We start from the raw sequence: 16760 nt of genomic DNA on the forward strand, positions 1-16760 counted from the left end.
GTGTGAGGTGTTGTGTTGCATTGCTAAAAGTTGGATTCTGTTTAATGTCTGCTGTATCTGTAGGTGTCAGAGGCTTCAGATTCCTCTAGGGTTTTGTTTCTGTCTCCTGTTGTACTTGTGTTTCCCTAAGAATTTCTCGTTAGGTAGCAGCAGTCCCAGCTATAATGAACTATTACACTGAAGTACTGTTGGTATGGTGGTAAAGCACAGAAAAGGGAAATCATTCATAATTTTATGATTAAATCTCTATTTGTATGGCTGTGACCTTCACAAGTGTTTCTTAGCTTATCTCTTACCACTGAGGAAGGCTGGAGGAGGCTTGTCTGAGAAATGTCCCAGGTGGGATAAGACTGTGGTAGTTTCTTCTGGACAGTAGGCTTTTATTATAGAGAAGGTTCTGGACATATTTCACAATAATTATTCTCATCCCAGAGAGATCTTTTTTGTTTTTTCACTGTGAGAACCTGCTGGGGTTCCTGGAAGCAAAACACAAGGAGGTGTGGGGGCTTTTAGTAGTTTCACTCATGCTAGTCCATACTCATTCTCTATCAAGTCATCAAAAATACCATGTTGTGTGGTCAGGAGTCACCATCGTGGCCATTCACATGCAGGTTCCCATTGGACTCAGACAGTCGGTATAGAAACAACGGAGCCAAGAACTGGTTGGCCATTAGCTTTAATCCTAGCTTGCACCTGGCGGGCAAGTAAAACACACACTGGGCTCCAAAACCCACTCATTCAGTGCTCACAAAGCTACTGACTTATCCGAGTTTCCTAGAATCAAAGGTTTCTGGCTCACCAGACTTATTCACCTCTGTTCCCCATTTCCTTCCTTCTCCCTGCACAAACTGCACAAACTGGCTTCTCACTCAGCACTCCACCATCTTGGCTGCTTCTCCTGGCCTCCTCCACGTGGCCTTTCCCTGTTCTCCTCTCTAATGCTAATCTCAGAAACCGAGAGAGCAAGCTCCCGTCTGCCCCCATTTTATAGTGAAGAAATCAAAACCTTTAATCCAATATACAAAATAGGGAAGTCTCTGATACAAAGTCCACCCCACCTCAAAAGGAGTGGGAAAGGCTTAGTCCTAAAACCAAACCCCAGGCTACAAGGATCCTGCCTGCCCACAGCCCGCCCCCAACACACATTAATATGATATAATTACGCCCATTCCAAGTATAAGGGCAACTGATATCATCACCTGGGAGACGGGCCTCCATGTGGGCAGCGCTATCTTTAATAAAGTGAGCATAATATATTTTATCTGCCCAACAGTATATTACCAGCCCCTGAAATATACTTGGAGCGCACGATTTGGGCCTGCTATGCCCCGTGTCAGCCATATGCAGCTGACATATTTAACAAATTTCCTCCTTCAATAAAACTCTTCAAAATTCATCTGTACTGGGTGTCTCTACGTGGACTTGATGAAATGAGGTACAGTGCCTTTCAGAATCTGGCGTGCTGTACTTTATAACATTTACAAACTTATTTGACCAACACTATACAAGATGGACCTCAAATTCGATAACACAAAGCGAGTCAAGTTCTCATACTATCTTAAATTTTGTGGGTTTTTTTTTTTAGTTTTGATGAGATTTCTCTAAATATGTGATCTCTAAAATCAATATTTGACGAATTTCTCTAAGCTCCTTCCTGTCCTTCAATTCTTCCATTCAAAATGGACTTCAGCATTTAACCTGCTGGTAAGATAAACGAGACCTACATGCTGGCATCATATTTTCTCTCATGGTACCCCGACCATGTATTACATAGCAAAGTAATATCCATGTGGCCCATACATTTTATTCCCAGTTTAGCAACAGCTTCTGGGGGGTGGAGATGGGGTGGGGGTGAGGAGAAGGCTCCTGGAAGCACACGCTACCCACGCCTCACCATTCCCAGTGTGATGTGCCTCCCACTGCTGAGGACAAAGACAATCATCAACCCCGGCAGAACAGGCATTGAGGGCACAGAGAACATGGAAAGTGACTTTAGCCTCCTGTTCTAGATAGGAGTTTGTGTATTTCTATGTAAACAGTACCCTTAGCTTGGCTTTTTCCCAACAACGACAGTAGTATCTTGTATCTGAGTAGTATCTTGAGCTCCCGCCTGTCTCTTTTAGACCAATAGAAGTAGATGCCCTGCCAGCCTCCCAAGAAGCTGACAGCCGGTTGGATCTTGCTTGTCCAATGGGAGGCCGCGCCTTGATCAGGTTCGGAGGCGCCACTGAAGCTGTTGCTAGGAAACCTCGTAAACACCAGAGTGCGCCTCCTGCCATAGTGTCTGCCGTTGAGGGTTGTGGCCTGGAGACTGGGATTGGACTTTCGTCCTAAAAGATGGTGAGCGGGTGGAGCGAATGGGGATGTCTCGAAACTACTTGTTTATCAACTGGTTGAGCTGTAGTTTAGAGCTAGCCTGCTTCTGAAAAAAGGTTTGAAATGCCCAACCTGAGAATTAGGGGGAAAGTCGTAATTACTTTCAGAGGCCTCAGGTGCAATTACTTAAGGGTTGCTTGCGGTAGCTTCCAGCTTTTTCGACATTGCACCCACACAGATCTGCCCAGTAAAAAATCTTATTTCCCATATTTCAGAAACTTTAGGAAAAGGTTAAGAACAGCAGAACATATGAGTAGGTAGAAATAAAAGTCCAGGAGAGAGCGAATGAATAACTAAGCAGTGGGTCGTCCTATTAAATCTGTATTAGGAAAACCTGGCAGGCATCTGAACTGCTTTTTATGGCCAAGCCGGAGGGGGAGGGGCGTGTGTGGAAGAAAGGGGAAGGAGGAAGGGAGAGGATGGCGGGATGAGGAGAGGAGGAATTCCCTGAGGGGTAAAGAGCTGGGTCTATAGAGCTGGACTGCGTGTATTTAAATCTTACTACAGCTATGTACTCGATAAAGAATCTTGTAAAGTTGTTTTTACTTTTGACGCCTTACCTATAAGATGGGGAATAATAATAGTACCTACTTCATTGATATATAAATATATTTATCTATCATAGTTATACTTTTATTATGGTATGTTTTTCTGAATTTAGAAAGGGAGCCAAAGATGCTTCTTTTATTACTGTTACCTATCTTTGTGTTATTTGTTACTGATGTGTACATAAATATATTTTTAAAAATTAGATTTTGGAACACCAAAATATGCATACTTTTATTTTTTAATTTTAACTTTTTGCATTGCAGGCTTCTAAAAGGAGAACTTTGAACTTCAGTGAAAGGCATCAGAAATTAGTAGATATGAATTACCGCAAAAAACTGCATGTTGATGCACTGAAAAAGATAGAGAATCAAATTAGGGACCAAACAGTGCGTAGTGAAAATGATGACCGGGCTGAGCGTAAGAGGTTCCTCAGATTATTACATAATGAACAATTTGAATTGGATATGGAGGAGGCCATTCAAAAGGTAAGTTTTACTATTCATTCTTGCATAATTTGTCTTCTTCATTTTCTCCTTGGAAACAATGAATGAAAACTAACTGCTCAAACTGGAAGTGAGTAGATAGACAATAGCATCAGGCAAAGGATGCCTCACTGTAAATCAGCTCAGGTAGTGGTTCAGAGCTGGAGTTTGGAGCTAGATGTCTTTGAATACTAGTACTGCTATATATTAGTTGTGGAACCTTAGGTGGGTTTTGCTTTTACTTTTTATGTTTCATTTATAAAATGGGAATAACAGTACCTACTTCATTTGATTGTTTTAATAATTTGAATTAATACATGTAAAGCCCTTGGGACAGTGCCTGGAACAGAGTTAGCACTAAGGTCCCCCCCCCCCCCACATATGAAATCCCATAATTACTAACATCCACAGTTTTGTTCACATAAGTACAATTCTGTTGCCTTCCTTAAAATTCTAAAGACAAAAATGTAATACCTTTTGAATTTACTGAGATTAAACCATGTGTATTATTGTTAGAATTTACTTATTTTTTTATTTTTGAAATACTGCCTTGAAGAATTCAGATATAGGCCCTGGCCAGGTAGCTCAGCACAGCAGATAAAGCATCATCCCTATGCACTGAGGTCATAGGTTCAATCCCTGGTTACAAGGAGTTGATGCTTCCTCTCCCCTTCCCCTCCCCCACCCTCTTATTCTCTCAATCAATGGAAAGATTAAAAAATAAAAACAATTCAGGTATATGTATATTATTTCTAAAATATGGAGATAATTTTCCAATGGAAATTTCTAAATATTGAAAGGGATGAGGGTGGTAGAAAAAGGGAAACTGATAAGAAATGAGGTTTTTATAAATTTGAAAAAGGTGTGCTATATTTCAGTATTTTTGAGTACCTGTTTTATGTTCAACATTCTGTAGGACGTTGTGGGAAGTGGCAAAAGCAAGTTATAAAAGTAGTAGCCATCTCTGAGTTCCAAACCAGAAACTTAGACATGATTTTTTAACCCTGAGCAAGATCTCTAGGTTTAGATTTTTTTCTTATTTTTTTTTATTAATTTTAAGATAATCTCAGATATCCTATCAACTACCTCCTGCATACTTAAGTGTGCATCTGATAAAATAGATACTTTATTACATAATGCCAGTATCTCACCCAATAGAATTATCAATAACTTCTAGGTATCATTGAATACCATTTTGTAAGCAAATTTCTGTGATTGTGTCAGAAATTTTTTTCAGTTGGTTGGTTTTAATTAGAGTCTAAACAAGGTTCATACAGTATATTTGGTTGTGATGTCTGTTAGGTCCCTTTTAATCCAAGACAGCCGATCTGTTATTCTTAATTTTTTTAACTTCATGTTTCTGGATTGTTAACTAGGCCAGTTGTATAGAATATCCCACATTCTGAATTTATCTGTTTACTACCTCATTGGTTTCTTTATTTGTTCTTCTCATATTTCCTCTAAGTGGAAGTTAGCTTTAAAAGCATGATTAGATTTGTATACAATATTTTAGCAGTTACTCCATAGATGATGCTCTCCTTGACATTGTATCACATCAGCAGCCACATGATGATGGGTTGTTAGTGATGCTAATGTTGATCATTGGGTTTAGTGAGAAAGCCGGGTCCCTCCACTGTAAAGATACCATCAAACCTTCATCTATGGTTTCGTCAGTGAGTCTTTTCCTTCATTTGGGGGCTGTAAAACAATGATTTCTAATTTTGTTAGTCCTTTGACATTTAGCTGAAATTCCTCTGTAAAGAACTTTCCCTTATCGAGTTCTTTGGTACCTGTTGGGCAAATGAGTTTATAAAATCTGTATTTTCTGATTTTACTCACTGTTATTGTTAAAAATGATCACTGCCCACATAAACTATGCTGCCAGTTGAAATTGCTAATTACCTTCCTGCTTGGGAAGGGGCTTTGTTATGCTAATGTGTACTGGAGGAGGGGTTTCGCTCCAAAAAGTTTTAAGAAGAAGAAGGATGAAGAAGGAAGCCATGTTTTTGCAGAAAAGGCAGCCAAGATGGCAGAGTGCTGAAGGAGAAACCAATTTGTGCAGAAAGGAGATGGGGAAGCAGAGGGGACTGAAGCTGGTGGGGGGCCTTTGATTCTAGGAAAAACTGGAAAAGATTCTCCTGGTTGTAGAACTGGAGAACATGTGAGTGGGTTTTGGTGTCCTGTGTCTTTTTACTCACCAGCCGGTTGCGAGGCTAGAATAAAGGCATGGACCACCAGTTTTTGACTCCTCTGTTTCTTTACCATCTGTCTGAATTCAATGAGAACCTACATGTGAATGGCCACGATGGCAGTGGCCCCTGGCCTTCTAGTACCCTAAAATACAGTTCTTACTGGGAAGGGAGGTAGTTAATTTTCACAGTAAATAATTGGTGCCCTAGTCATTTCCATTGGTGTCTGCCTATGTTGTTGTTTCTTTTAAATTTTCCTCTAGTTTACTTTTTTAAAGAATATCTTTATGGACTTATGGGCCTTTATGATTACAGTTATTATTAATTGAATTTTTTAATGCTCAAAGTGTCCCCTCTTGGCCAGTGGATGCCCTTTTTTTTTTTTTTTTTTTTTTTTTTAGTGGATGCCCTTTTATTGCTTGTGTCCTTTTGACCAGACTCCTTAATCTGTGACAGTTTCCTTGCATTCTGTCAGCGAAAAATATTCCAGGGTAGTGATAATTAATTTTGTGTGTCAACTTGCTTGGACCATGGGGTTCCCAAGCAGTTGGTTAAACATTAGTCTGGGTGTTTTTGGATGAGATTGACATTTAAATCAGCAAACTTCCCTAATGTGGACGGGCTTCTTCCCATCATTTGAAAGCCTAAATAGAACAAAAAGGTTGATGAAGAGGAAACTGCTACTGACTGCCTTCCAGCTAGGAGGGACATCAGCTTTTTCCTACCTTCACAGTTTAACCGAAACCTCTGCTCCTCCTGAGTCTCCAGCCTGCCAGCCTTCAGACAGGAACTACACCATCAGTTTGCTTGGTTCCAGTCCTTCAGACTCAGACTGGAACTAAACTATTGGCTCTCTGGAGTTGCCAGCTTTCTGACTCACCCTTCAGATCCTGGAACTTCCTGCTTCCATACTCACATGAGCCAATTCCTTATTATGTTGGTTCTGTTTCTCTGGAAAGTCCTGACCAATACAAGGCTTATCTTGTACATTTCTTGCTTCACACCTGGAATTGGCCATTGTACCAAGGCCAGTTATTATTTATCATTTAGGGGAAATAATATTTAGACCTGGCCAGTCAGCTCAGTTGGTTAGAGTGTCGTCCCAATACTCCAAGATTGCAGGTTCAATCCCCAGTCAGAACTCAACAAATTGATGTTTCTCTCTCTCTTCCTCTTCCCCCTTTCCTACCCCATCTCTCCATTCTCCTCCCTTCCTTTCTCTAAAATCAACTTGAAAAAAAAGGTGACAGTCTTGTTCCACCTAATTAATAATAATAATAATAATAATAATAATATTTAGAGACAATTAGGGTGTTAAATGTGCTTTCTATTCTTGGGTTATCATTGATTCCAGGTCTTTTAGTGGACAGAACTTGGAAATATGCATATTTTTAACTTTATTTTGAGGTAAATTTAGATTTATGGTAGAGTTACAAAAATAGTATAGAGAATTTCTGTATACTCTTTACCTGACTTCCCTTTATTTTAACATCTTAAATGATTATAGAAAAATCACTAAAATGAGGAAATTAGCTTTGGCACAATACTGGTAACTAAACTGCTGTACAGGATTTATTGAGATGTTAAATACTGATCTACATCAGTTTTCCATTAATGGTTTTTTTCTGTTCCAGGATCACAAATTGCATTTAGTTGTCATGTCTCCCTAGTTTCTCTAATCCTAGTTTCCTCTAGTCTATGAGAGTTCCTCACTTTTTCCTGTCTTTTCATGATTTTGACAATATTAAAGACTACTGTTTATTTGTTATATTAGTTTTCTGTTCCTGTGTAACAAATTATCACAATTTAGTGGCTTAAAACACCATTGATTACCTTACAGTTTCTGTTGGTCAGAAATCCAAACACCATATAGCTGGATTGTCTGCTGGGTCTCACAGGGCTGAATTCAAGGTGTTGTCTGGCATGCATTCTCACTTGGATCTTGGGGTCCTCTTGGGGTTTTCTTGGAGTTGACAGAATTCGTGTTCTTGTAAGTAGGCCAAAGCCCTTATCTTTCAGAGGGTGCTGAATTACCTGCCACACAACCCTCTCCACAACATGACAGTTTGCTTCCCTAAATTCCACAGGGCAGTAACTTCAACTATTACTTGTTAGTTTTGGGGCTCACCTGATTAGGTCAGACCCACCTAGGAGAATCTCTTTTCTAGTTTTTGGGCTCACCTGATTAGGTCAGACCCACCTAAGAGAATCTCTTTTCTGGTTAACTCAAAGTCAAATGATTGGGGACCTTAATAACCTTTTCATATATTTTATCAGGGATACATGATGTTGATATGTTTTATTCTTGATATTAACCTTGATTACTCGATTAAGGTGATATCTACCAGGATTCTCCTCTGCAAAGTTCGCACTTTAGAATTATTTTACACTTTGTAAATACTAAATATTTGAAGGAGATACTTTAAGACTATGGAAATATCCTGTTTCTGCTTAAATTTCTGCCCACTGATATTAACATTCATTGGTGAATCTTTAGCAATTATTACCTTTGGATTCTAATGGTAATTTTCTATTTGCCTCATTCTTCATTTATTAGTTGAAATTTCTCCATAAGAGTGGTCCCTTTTCCCCCGTATATTTGTTCAGTTATTTGTATCAGTGTGGATTATTAGATATTTATTTTATACTTTTTGTTATAATTAGTACTACTGTTACTTATTTTGTTGTGCTTGTTGTTCCAATTTTGCCCTTTGGAAACTTTTTTTAATGTTTTTTGTCCCCTTCTGACATCATGCTCTACTTTTATTTTCTTCCTTCCTTCCTTTCTTTTCTTTTTCTTTCTTTCTTTCTCTTTCTCTTTCTTTCTCTGTCTCTCTCTTTCTTTCTCTCTCTCTCTTTCTATTTTTTCCCATTTACTTGCTTTTTGGAACCACAAGATGTTCCAGGCTCAGCTTATTCTCTCTTTGCCTTGGAATTGACTATTTCTCTAAGGAGACTTGGTTTCTTTAACTGGAGAATGGTGTTTAGAAACCAAGATCTGAATGATGGGTATGTTCATTGTTACTGGGGTTTACTGCTTTATTCCCTCTAGGTGAAAAGAATTAGAAAATAAATGTACACTAATCAGTGCATACAAATCTATGTTTACTTTTGTGTCTATCTGCATATATTTGTTAATAGAAAAAAAAATAACTATAATAACTGGTACTGCTGACTCAAATTTGACATCACATTGATCATTTTAACTTTTCCCCTTTCCTTTTTTGTAACTGCTTTCTCCAACAAGAGAAAGTTGGCTCTCATTGTCTAGAATATATTTACTTATTTTTTCAACCCTATTATACAAATAAAAGTTTCAGAATTGCTGACCTGCACCTCTGTGAACCACGAATTTATTTACTACATTGTAGATTTGGGTTCAGCTTTTTTCTGTCTTTAGCCTTACAATATCTAGTCAAACAATGTTCCAGAGTTACTTATATCCACTCCTGCCTGTCATAGTCTGCATTGTTCCCTCCTACATCTGGTTTATTCATTAAAAATTTATTTATTTTTTTTGTATTTTTCTGAAGTAGGAAACAGGGAGGCAGTCAGACAGACTCCTGCATGCACCCGACCGGGATCCACCCAGCATGCCCACCAGGGGGCAATGCTCTGTTGCAACCAGAGCCATTCTAGCGCCTGAGGCAGAGGCCATGGAGCCATCCCCAGTGCCCTGGCCAACTTTGCTCTAATGGAGAGCCCTGGCTGCGGGAGGGAAAGAGAGAGAGAGGAAGGAGAGGGGGAGGGGTGGAGAAGCAGATGGGCACCTCTCCTGTGTGCCCTGGCCAGGAATCGAACTCGGGACTCCTGCACACCAGGCTGATGCTCTACCACTGAGCCAACCAGCCAGGGCCAAAAATTTTTTTTTAATGTTGAAATAATTACAGATTCTTGTGAAGTTGCAAAGATAGTACAGAGAGGTCCACTGTATCCATGGCTGGTTTCCCTTAGTGGTTATGTCTATATAACTGTAGTATATCAAACCCTGGAAAATGAAATTGGTACAATATGCTTCTATGTCATTTTATCACATGTATGTGTTTCTGCTACAATCTCATTCAGGATGCAGAGCTGTTTCACCACCGCAAAGACCTCATTTATGCTACCCCTTAATAGTCACGTGCTCCTTTCAGTCCCCACTATGACCGGCAACCAGTAATTTGTTCTCCATCTATATAATTTTGTCATTTCAAGAATGTTATATAACTGTAATCATGTTTGTGATTCCATACATATGTCTGTCATCTTTGCGTAGGCCGTTTTTCACTCAACATAATGCTCTTGAGATTCATCCATGTTGTTAGATGTATCAATAGTTGATTCCTTTCTATTATCATTTCGTAGTACATAGTATGGATATACTGGTTGATTTCTTTTTAAGTTTGCATATTATAAAATCCATTCTTTTTGATGTATAGTTGATGGATTTTGACAAATGCATAGAATTGTTTCTACCATCACAATGTCATACAAAATTCCATTACACAAGAAGTGTGATGCTGCTGCTTTGTAGTCAGTTGCTCACTCCCCCATCCCTGGGAAAACAGTGACTTTTGTCACCTTTTCATAGTATATTATAAATGAAATTATATAATATGTAACCTTTTGGGTTTGACATTTTTATTTAGCAAAACAAATTTAAGACTCCATGTTATTGCGTGAGTTACTCCTTTTAATTGCTGAGTGGTAGAGTAGTATTCCATTGTGTAGCTATACCATATTTTATCCATTCACAGGTTGAAGGAAATCTGAGTTTTTCCAAATCTGAGATTTTGGCAATTAAGAATAAAGCTGCTATCAGCATTTGATTACAAACATTTGTATGAACATAATTTTTCTTTTCTACTGAATAGAAATCAGGGAATAGGATGGTTGGATTATATGATGCGTATATATTTCATTTTATAAGAGATTGCCAAACTGTTTTCCAAAGTTGCTTCCCTGTTTTCACATTTTCCCAAGTAATATGTAAGAATTCTAGTTGCTTTGCGGTGTTTTTTGTTAATTGAAACTTTCTATTGGGATAATAGTAGATGCATATGCAGTTGTAAGAAATAATACAGAGAGATCCTATATTCCTTGTACCAAAAATTTCCCAATGGTACATCTTGCAGAACTACAGTATGATCATAAACAACATATCAGCAACACCATCCATCAGTCATGTTCAGATTTCCCCAGTTTTACTTGTATGCATGTGTGTGCATGTGTATTTAGTTCTGTGCAGTTTATCACGTGTGTATATTTGTATATCCAGCAGCACAGTCAGGATATAGGAGTTCCACAACCATGAAGATCCCTCATTTTGTCCTTTTATAAGCAAACCATCTCTTTGTTCTCTACCTCTACCTTATCCCTAACTCTGGCAACCACTAATATGTTCTCCATTGCTATAATTTGTCATTTCAAGAACGTTATATATACAACTCAACAATAAAAAGAAAAATAATAGGCAAAGGATTTCAATAGCCATTTCTCCAGAGACTATATACAAATGAGTAAGCACAGAAAAGGATGCTCAACATCATTAGTCATTAGGGAAATGCAAATTGAAACTACATGAGATATCACTTCAGACCCTGATGATTGTAATTTATAAAAGAAATGTGTTGGCAAAGATGTAGTGAACTTGGAACCCTTGTACATTGCTAGCAGAAATCTAAAATAGTGTAGTGACCGTGGAAAACAGTTGGATAGTTTCTCAAAAAGTTAAATATAGTTACTATATTACCCAGCAATCCTACTTTAGGTATATACTCAAGATAGTTGGAATCATGTCCACATATAAACTTCTATATTAATGTTCATAGCTATATTATTCATGATGACCAACAAGTGGAAACAGTCCAAATGCCCATGAGTTGATAAACAAAATTTGTTGTATCCACAAAATGGAATATTACAGTACAGCCACCAAAAGGAATGAATTAATCTTGAAAATCATTATGCTAAATGAGACAAGCCAAATACAAAAAGAGTATGTATTGTATGGCTTCACTAAATGAAATACCTGAATAGGCAAATCCCTATTAGTGGTTGCCGGAGGCTGAGGGGGTGTGAGGACACTGGTGAGTGACTGCTAACAGTTATGGGTTTTAGGGGGCGGGATGATGAAAACGTTCTGAAACATGGAAACTGTGGCCACACCAAAACCTGTACATAAATTTTATAGCATCTTTATTCATAATTGCCAAACTTGGAAGCAACCAAGATGTCTTTCAGTAGGTGAATGGATAAGTAATTCAGGCAATAGAATATTATTCAGTGCTAAAAAGAAATGAGATAACAATCCATGAAAAGGCATGGTGGAACTTAAAGTGTATTTTACTAAGTGAAAGAAGCCAGTCTGAAAAGGCTACGTACTGTATGGTTTCAACTATCTGACGTTCTGGAAAAGGCAAAACTATGGAGACAATAAAAAGACCACTGGTTGTGAGAAATCTCAGGGGAAAGATCAATAGGCAGAGCACAGGAATTGCAGGGCAGTGAAACTACTCTGTAGGACACTGTAATGGTGAGTACGTGTCATTATACATTTGTCAAAACCCACAGAATGGTCAACGCCAGAGTGAGCCCTAACGTAAACTGTGGACTTCGGATGACGATGACGTGGCAATGCAGGCTGATTGTACAAGTGTACCACCTTGGAGCAGGATGTTGATAGCAGGGAGGCAGTGCATGTGTGGAAGCAGAGGGTACATAGGAACTGTTCTTTCTGCTCAGTTTTGCTATGAAACCAAACCTCTATAAAAAGGTTTTTTTAAAAAGTTCTAGAACTAGATAGTGGTGATGGTTGCACGATATTGTGACTATACTAAGGGACCACTGAGTTGTAAATTGGGAAAGGTGGATTTTATGCTATGTGAATATCTCAATTTTAAAATAAAGAACATGTTCCAAGAACATTATATAAATGGAATCAAACAGTATGTAACCCTTTTGGACTGGATTTTTTTCACTCAGCCTAATTCCTGAAGATCCGTCCAGGTTGTTGCTTGTGTCCATACTTCCTGAGTAGTATCCTACGGTGTGGACATGCCACAGTTTATTTGACCATTCACCTGTTGAGACATATCTGGTATTTCCAGTATTGGCTCTTTTAAATAAATTTGTTGTAAACACTTGAGTATGGTCTTCAAATAAACATGTTTTCATTCCTCTGGGATAAATGCTTAAGAAAGAGTACAATTGTTGACTAGTATGGTTAATTGCATGCATGTTAGTTTTATAACAAACTATCAAACTTTTTTATAGTGGCTATATCATATTACATCCCCACCCAACAATGTGTGAATAATGGAATTTCTCACCAGCATTTAGTTTTGCCACTCTTTTTTATTTTAGCTATTCTAATAGGTATGTAGTGATACATCATTGTAGCTTTAACTTGCATTTCCTGGTGGCTAATGCTGTTGAACACATATTCATGTGCTTATTCTTCCCTTAATACAGAACTTAATTAAGCTTCTACCATTTTACAGGAAAATACAAAAGAGACAAGTTAAATACAGTAAGTTAAATTTAGAATGTGGAACATTCTCTTGGAGATAGGTCCTAATTTCTAAAACAAATCAATGGCTTGGAACGAAAAAGTGTGTCTATGGGGGTGACTGTTGCAAAAAGAAGGAGACTTAAAAGAGATAATAACCAGATACAATATGTGGGCCTTACTTGAATTTTGATCTGAACAACAACAAAAAAGGCATCTTTGAGACAATTGGGGAAATGTGAATATGGACAAGATGTTAGACCTTACTAAGGAATTACTGTTAATTTATTTAGACATGTTAATGGCATAGTTGTTATATAGGAAGAAATTCTTATTAAGTAGAGATCAATATTCTATTACATGGTAATGGCATATATAGGATTTGTTTTAAGTTACTCTAGGAAAAAAGAAAACGGTGGGGAGTAAAGGTAGAGCAAAAATGGTTAGCAAAATAGTGATAATCACTGCAGAGGAACGATGGCTACCTGGGAGTGGTTTTTTAATATTTTTCTTACTATTAGTGATGTTTGAAATTTCCCACGATAAAATATTTGGAAAGTTATTTAAATAATAGTTTGTATTTTAAAATAAAACATAAATAGGTGATTGTTATGCTGAAGGCACTTGCAGGTTTCTGTTATAAGCAAGTAAATTCAACCTTAGTGAAAAAACTGATTCTAGATGGCAAATAAGTAGTTATGTATTTTTTTATTCAGGCAGAAGAAAACAAAAGATTGAGGGAACTCCAGCTTGAACAAGAAGAAAAATTGGCTATGGAACTGGCAAAACTGAAACACGAAAGTCTAAAGGATGAAAAGATAAGGCAGCAAGTAAGAGAAAACAGGTATCTTGGTTTCTTTAAATTTCATTTATTTCGTTTTTATCTTTAAGCTTTTATGTAATGCTTAGTACCTGAGAGTGAAATTTCTTCCTTTACATTATTGTGCTTAGTTAATATTTTGCCTGGAAATACTTAACTGCTTTATAAGAAATTGTATTCCTAGAAGTAGTGTTGATACTTAAAGTGAAAAATAGTAAGTCAATCCCATTTGCTCTTTTCTTTAAACATAATTTTTAAAATGATCTCTTATAAAAGACTCATGGAATCTTAAGAGAAATCTTAGGTGATGCCTCATTTAATTTTTTACTCCTCTGTAAACTTCCTACAGCATTCTGGACAGTGGCTGGTCAGCTGTGGTCAGCACCTCTAGTGATTTTGATAGGAGCTTTCTCTTTCATTCAGCCCTAACTTTGAATAATCTTTTTTTTCCACTGCTGTATCAAAATTAATTTCCCTGTAACTTTCATGCACTTGTCTCAGTTTTGCTCTCTGATGGGGAAAATATTTAGTTCTTCTTTAGGATATCCTTTCATATTTATGAGTCCACTAAATGTTTTCTTCTGTAAGTTAACATCCTCATTTCTTTATTTGCTCACCATCCAGGTTCTCTTCTGAAGATCTAATTTAGATTGGTCTTCCTTAACAAAATATTGTCCCCACAATTTCTTTTTTATTCTTTTTCCTTTTTTTTTTTTAAGTGCATGAGAGAGAGAGAGAGAGAGACAGACAGACAGATAGAGGAAGGGAGAGAGATAAGAAGCATCAATTTTTTGTTGGGGCACTTGAGTTGCTCATTGATTGCTTCTCAAATGTGCCTTAACTGGGAGGCTCGAGCCAGTGACCTTGGGCTTTAAGCCAGCAATCTTTGGGCTCAGGCCAGTGACCATGGGGTCATGTCTATGATCTCACACTCAAGCCAGCAACCCCACACTCAAGCTGGTGAGCCCATGCTCAATCTGGATGAGCCTGCACTCAAGCTGGTGACCTTGGGGGTTTCGAATCTGGATCAACACTCTATACATTGTGCCACCACCTGGTCAGGTGCCCCCACAATTTCTTCATCTAATCACACTTCCTACTGCTTACTACCCCCAAGTAGTGGGACTATTAACCACATTGTTCTAGAATGTCTCTTAATATTGCCTAAGATTTATTTTTTTAGAGGCAGCCATGCTACCCTTTTAATGAAAACTCAGGGCTAAATGCCCATCCTGTACTTACATTGTGAATATACACATTGGAAAATTACTTTGAAAATTGTTGCATTTCATTTTAACTGAGCAGGGTTTCTACAGAATATGCTAGGACCCATAGATGAGCTTCAGGGGTTTTAAGCTTTGTTAAATTATATCTTAATTTATGTTTGGCAAATAAATCCATGTATATTTTTGTAAGTCTACAACTTTTAAATTCTCTAGGGGATTATAATTCTTAAAAGAGATTTAGCCTGACTAGGCGGTGGCTCAGTGGATAGAGCGTTGGACTGGGATGCAGAAGGACCCAGGTTCGAGACCCCGAGGTTGCCAACTTGAGCGCAGGCTCTTCTGGCTTGAGCAAAAAAGCTCACCAGCTTGGACCCAAGGTCACTGGCTCGGGCAAAGGGTTACTCGGTCTGCTGAAGGCCCGCAGTCAAGGCACATATGAGAAAGCAGTCAATGAACAACTAAGGTGACACAACAAAAAACTGATGATTGATGCTTCTCATCTCTCTCTGTTCCTGTCTGTTCCTATCTATCCCTCTCTCTGACTCTCTCTCTGTCCCTGTAAAAAAAAAAAAAGATTTAGAATTACTGCTAATATAATCATATTGTTCTAGTCTCAAACTATTTTTTTGGACCTTAATTCTGCAATCATTGTTAGCTACCACTCATAGTTTTATATTATTTAAGAAGTCTTTGTCTAATTCACTGACACAAGACTTAAATCGAGGAGCTTTCCACGCCTCGCAGTTGTAGACTGAGTGACCCAGATAAGTGCTCCCTCTGAGAAGAGACTGTCTGGAGAAAGTACAGTGTGTCCGTAAAGTCATGGTGCACTTTTGACCGGTCACAGGAAAGCAACAAAAGACAATAGAAATGTGAAATCTGCACCAAATAAAAGGAAAACCGTCCCAGTTTCTGTAGGATGCTGTGGCAGCATGTGTGCATGTGCAGATGATAACGTAACATCGTGTATATAGAGGAGCAGCCCACGGCCATGCCAGTCAAGATGTGGACAGTACAGAGGAAAGTTCAGTGTGTTCAGTGGCTCGCTAAATTCGAATCTGTGACCAAAGTGCAACATGAATATCAGCGTATTTATAACGAAGCGCCACCACATAGGAATAACATTACTCGGTGGGATAAGCAGTTGAAGGAAACCAGCAGTTTGGTGGAGAAACCCCGTTCTGGTAGGCCATCAGTCAGTGACGGGTCTGTAGAGGCTCTACGGGATAGCTCCCTAAGGAGCCCTAAAAAATCTGGGCGTGAGCCCACATTGAACTGTACTGAATAGGTATGAAACTGGGAGAGTTTTCCTTTTATTTGGTGCAGATTTCACATTTCTATCGTCTTTTGTTGCTTTCCTATGACCAGTCAAAAGTGCACCATGACTTTACGGACACACTGTATAAAAGTAAGATCTGGGAGAGCAGGGAAACCAGAGTGGTGAGCCTGGAGTTTATAATCTGATTCCAAAAATATGGGTGAGAGTTATATGAAGCAGAACTTGGTCCATAAGCATTTGGCCAGGTGTTTGATGTTTGTATAAGCTACGTGCTTTAGATTTGTGTACTTTAGTGCATGTTTTACTTCAATAATATAGAATTTAATTAGATTTTATTAGATTGAAAC

The 16760-nt window shown here is 38.2% G+C and overlaps 1 protein-coding gene across 3 annotated transcripts in view; it reads left to right on the forward strand.

The window, feature by feature from the left end:
- MNS1 (meiosis specific nuclear structural 1) overlaps positions 1 to 16760 on the forward strand; it is a 100689-nt gene that overhangs the window by 67501 nt on the left and 16428 nt on the right. Inside the window, exons 1-3 of one of the 3 annotated variants that reach the window (XM_066343241.1) lie at positions 2272 to 2340; positions 3189 to 3410; positions 13805 to 13932. In XM_066343241.1, the coding sequence (XP_066199338.1) occupies positions 2338 to 2340; positions 3189 to 3410; positions 13805 to 13932 (353 nt within the window). In that variant the 5' untranslated portion in view covers positions 2272 to 2337. Of the gene's footprint in view, positions 1 to 2271; positions 2341 to 2789; positions 2831 to 3188; positions 3411 to 13804; positions 13933 to 16760 lie in introns of those variants that run through there. The other 2 variants (XM_066343242.1, XM_066343240.1) reach the window with 2 other exon arrangements.

Source organism: Saccopteryx leptura, chromosome 6 (genome assembly GCF_036850995.1).
Source record: "Saccopteryx leptura isolate mSacLep1 chromosome 6, mSacLep1_pri_phased_curated, whole genome shotgun sequence".
NCBI lineage: Eukaryota > Metazoa > Chordata > Mammalia > Chiroptera > Emballonuridae > Saccopteryx > Saccopteryx leptura.